Source organism: Otolemur garnettii, unplaced genomic scaffold (assembly GCF_000181295.1).
Source record: "Otolemur garnettii isolate 467f Iridium unplaced genomic scaffold, OtoGar3 scaffold00013, whole genome shotgun sequence".
NCBI lineage: Eukaryota > Metazoa > Chordata > Mammalia > Primates > Galagidae > Otolemur > Otolemur garnettii.
In genome coordinates this window covers 458,741-463,439 of record NW_003852408.1, presented here as the reverse complement: position 1 = coordinate 463,439, position 4,699 = coordinate 458,741, and the positions used below count along the sequence as shown (strand labels likewise).

Sequence of the window (4,699 nt, the reverse complement as noted above, 5' to 3'; positions counted from 1 at the left end):
GGCACTAATCCCATTCATGAGTGCTCTGTCCTCATGGCCTCATCACCTTCCAGTAGGTTCTACCTCTTACTACTGTCACCTTAGGATTAATATTTTAACATAAGAATTTGGGGGGTGGGGAACAGAGTCTTGCTCTGTCTCTTGTGTTCAAGTGCAGAGGTGTCATCATAGCTCACAGCAACCTCAAACTCCTGGGCTCAAGTGATCCTCTTGCCTCAGCCTCCTGAGTAGCTGGGTCTATGGGTGCCCACCACACCGCCCAGCCAACATATGAGTTGTGAAGGGACATAGACTTTCAGATTATAGCAGCAGGATTCATCAAGTATCATTCAATATTTTGATTTAAAATTATTCCTGAAAGTTTTATGAATCCTAATAGCAAAGCCACTAACCTTGAAAGAAGCTGCGCGTTTTCTGAAACTAAATGTTAATTGCTTTCTGTAGGCTGGGCACTATGCTGAATGCTTCACACAACTTGTGTCCTTTTAATCCTCAGAATTGATTTGAAAGTAAAGTTAGCTTTTTAATCCTCCCAACTTCCCTGTTACATGTAATTATCACCCCCATTTTGCTGATGGGGAAACTGAGGCTTAACTAGCTAGATAACGTACCCCATGGTTGACAGATAAGCAGATTTGAACCTATTTAGCCTGGCTCCAGGGCCCACCTTCCTATCTACCATATCCTACCTACAGATCAAGTCTGCACGGCCTCTGGGTGGTTTCTGGGAGAGCAGGAGCGAAGTTGCTTATTAGATAAGATAGAAGATATTGGAAAAGGCTGGGGCTGGGGAAGGAGGGCAGACAGTGAGTTCTGGGGCGCTGGCAGATAGTTGGAGGACACCTGGGGTGCATCATGGCTCCAAGGAGAGCACATGTCTTCCAAGAGCTGCAGTCTTGGGCTGGGTCACAGGTAAGAACTGGTTCTGGGTGACCAGAAATGGCCTGTGGACAGAAGTTGGAAACTGTAGCCTTGAAGCTGCAGTCTGGGGGCCAAGCCTGGGAAGTGGACTAAGTGGTCACCTGAGGACAGGGGGCAGTGTGTCTCTGGAAGGCCCTCAGGGTCCAAGCATGTGCACGGAGGGACCCAGGGCTGATCACCCGACTCCTGTCTTCTCTTTGCAGTGGAACAAGTGGCCAATGTGGTTCTCTACTCAAGTGATTATTACGTCAAGCCGGTGGCCATGGAGGAAGCACAGTGAGTGACTGGTTGGGCTTCCATTTCCTGGGCGGCTCAGCTTTCTTTGTCAAGTTCCTCTTTTGTTCATCACTGAAGAGGGAACTAGAAAGCTCAGCTAGCCGGCCGGGCTGCCGCTTCCTTCCCCTTGTCTTCCTCTGAGGGCTGCAAAGAAAGTTAACAGCTCACCCTGTGTCTGCCTTACACGTCCGTCACCCATCTCACAGGGTGTCTGAGGCTGAGGCCAAGCTAAAGAATGATGGAGAGGAGAGAAGTAAAGTCAGGAATGTCACCATGGGAAAGCAGGGCCTTTCTATTTATCCTGGGAATGAGCGGTGAGGAATGGATGCTCTTTCTGCCCCCACCAGAGTTACACAAACTATCCACCCAGACAGAGTCCCATCATTTGACCCCCTCAGTTTACAAATCTTGCACCAATGAGAGCTGGATTAGAATGATGTACTCGTACCTTCTAGCCTGCTGTTGAGAATGACCGTCCTCCTTTTATTAGAATCAAAACCAAATGAAAATCCTGCAAACGGCTCCTCCATGCTGGCATGAGACACCTGCTCAGTTTTGCTTTGTGCCAAGAAGTCAAATGGATTTATTTAACACACAGGCTTTGCAGGCCTGATAGATCAGGCAGCTCTTTCGTCTTCACTTCTGGTGTATTCTAAGCACCACTGTATGTAACAAAATACTGCCAGGGTGAAGGGAGGCTGGGGTTGGTGGTGAGGAAAGACAAATTGATTCATTAGGACAATATTACCTAATATTCAAAAGGCAACTTTAAGGAAAAATGTTACTATTACTGAAACAGATTCAGCCTTCAGTTGAAACTCAGGTCTGCAGGGGAGGAAAGCAGGAAAGAACTGCCACTCCCTAGCTGCCTCCTTTGTGTCTGGACTGGGCTCTGTACTGCCTTTTAGGGTCATCCTTGTCCATCCTTGTTCCCTGGGGGTCTTGGCCCTGGCTTGCCTTGTGGCATGTGCCCAGCAGCAACAGGGATAAATGCTCCTGGCTGAGTTTTCCTCTAACATATAGCATTATCTGGGCCTCTTTTAAACTCTTGGGTGGATTTTGGGCCAAACAATTCCCAGGAAACTGGAAATCATTCCAGGGTCCCCCCAAAGGTGAGAGTAGACTGGAAGCTGGGCCAGGCCATCGTAGCAGGTCTCAGGTGAAAGGCCCCCCTGAAAGCTACAAAGCATAAGCCATCATCCCAGAACCCCATGACTCCCGGGGCTCTGGTGGGCAGGCCTCTTAGAACCAAGCCACTGCCTGTCATCCCATGCCAGGTCCTGAGGGCACTGGGAAGTGGCCCCATGCCCTTGGCGCAGTCCTCGGGCAAGTTCTGCTGCTCGGATGGCTCTCATCTGAGCTCAACCCCAAGGGCCCCACCTACTCCTGTCACCTTTGTGTTGCGTTTTCTGCCTTCGTCGATGCTGCTGCCCAGTTATGCTCATAAAGAGAGGTTCTACAAGGACCAAGATGGAGGATGTGAGCCACCTGGGCTCCAGCAAAGTTCTGTAAAGAGCTTCCGGCTAGGCGCCTGTGGCTCAAGCAGCTAAGGCGCCAGCCACATACACCTAAGGTGGCGGGTTCGAATCCAGCCCAGACCCGCCAAACAACAATGATGGCTGCAACCAAAAAATAGCCCGGCATTGTGGCGGGTGCCTGTGGTCCCAGCTACTTGGGAGGCGGAGGCAGGAGACTCGCTTGAGCCCAGGAGTTGGAGGTTGCTGTGAGCTATGAAGCCACAGCACTCTACCCAGGGGGCAGCTTGAGGCTCTGTCTCAAAAAAAAAAAAAAAAAAAAAAAAGAGATTCCAGTACACTGGAGGCAGGATAAGCTGCTGCTGCTTTAGACTCTCCAGGGAGATCAGATAGGCAGTCCTTTCATGAGGCGGCAGTTCCAACTTCCAGCTGTCTGGGGACCGGGTTAGGAAACAGTCTGATGCCAGCTCCTAGGCAGGGTTTTCAGGCCACATCCTACCTTCCTCTGGTGGGTCTAGGATAGAAGGTCTGCTGCTCATACACCCGGGCTCTGCAGCAGAGAGTCTGCAGCAGAGAGTCTGCAGCTGTGTGGCCATGGGCACACTTTCTAGACAAAATGGGGATCTTGAGAGCACCTGCTGGGTATGAGGCTGTTAGCGGATAAGGTGAGAGGTTGTAAGAACAGGTCTCAGGCCCAGCACATGTGCACATGTGAGTGGCAGAGCCACCTTCCCACCTCAGAGGCTGTGTCGTGATCCCAGCGACGCTGTCAGGCTCTGAAGAAACCCACGCAGCTGTGTCCCCAGCTCAGATCTCTGACTTGCCCTTTGGCATGGGGTCCCTGCCATCTCTTGTTGGGAAACCCATAACCTAACTGATAATCAAGAAGATCTGTTACCAAAAAAAGCATGTGCCACTGCGGACCCAAGCCAGCCTGGTGATGGTTCACAGATGGAGGCCCCTGTGTCACCCTTTTCCTCAGCTCACCACGCAGTCACACTCTGATCCCCCTACTAGTTCCAGCCCGGCATGATGCAGACACTAGCCACAGGGCTCTGCAGCCCACTGTGTTGTTCATAGTCTCAGGAGGAGATTGACTCTTGGGCCAGTTGGTCTTGTTTAACTCCACAGAACGTTCTGGAAACTCAGCAATTTGGACCAGGCTGAGATGCTGAGGAAAGGCCCTCCTGTTGCTGCCAGCCTTCTCTGAGATCTCACTAAGGCTGCTCTGCTTCTCATCGGGCACATCCATGGGCACCTGGGCTGATCTTCCCAGGGAATCGATTTGGGAAATTTGATCCTGGAAGATGTTAAATGGCAAATAGGATCTGATGGGGGTTAGTAGTAGCTTGTACAGTCAACAACTTTCTCTGTTTTTCTTCCTCCAGAGAAAAAGTGCCACCAAACAGCACTTTGACTAAGACGCTGACGCTGTTGCCTTTGCTGGCCAACAACCGAGAAAGGAGAGGCATTGCCCTGGACGGAAAGATCAAGCACGAGGACACCAACCTGGCCTCCAGCACCATGTGAGTCCTCCAGGCTCAGGATGTGGCCTGAGACACGTGAGGGGCTCCCCCTCCTGTAGGGTGCCCAGGGCTCACAGTGCACATACACAGCGTGACGGCCTGAAGTTTGCTATGCAGGCTGCAGACAGGGGCCTGAATGAGGGTCCTACTCCCACCCTGGGGTGATGTGGTGATGACACTTATGGGCTCTGGGGACAGCCCTGTGTTAATTCATTCTCCACTGCCTGTCCTGTGGATGACCTTGGGCAAAGGACCTGAGCTCTCTGAGAACTTCAGTTCTCCCATCTGTAAACTGAGGGTGATAATTGTTCCACTCTCATAGAGTGGCTATAAGGATTAAGAGACAGTCCATGGGCTCAGTGCCTGTGGCTCAGTGGCTAGGGCGCCAGCCACACACACCAGAGCTGGAGGGTTCAAATCCAGCCTGGGCCTGCCAAACAACAATGACAGCTACAACCAAAAAATAGCTGGGTGTTGTGGCAGGTGCCTGTGGTTCCAGCT

General features: G+C 51.4%; 1 protein-coding gene across 1 annotated transcript in view; it reads left to right on the top strand.

The window, feature by feature from the left end:
- The window catches only part of SAG (S-antigen visual arrestin), a 30,549-nt gene that overhangs the window by 16,811 nt on the left and 9,039 nt on the right, over positions 1–4,699 (top strand). Inside the window, exons 10-11 of the mRNA XM_012802157.1 lie at positions 1,125–1,197; positions 4,061–4,198. Of these exons, the coding sequence (XP_012657611.1) occupies positions 1,125–1,197; positions 4,061–4,198 (211 nt within the window). The remainder of the gene's footprint in view (positions 1–1,124; positions 1,198–4,060; positions 4,199–4,699) is intronic.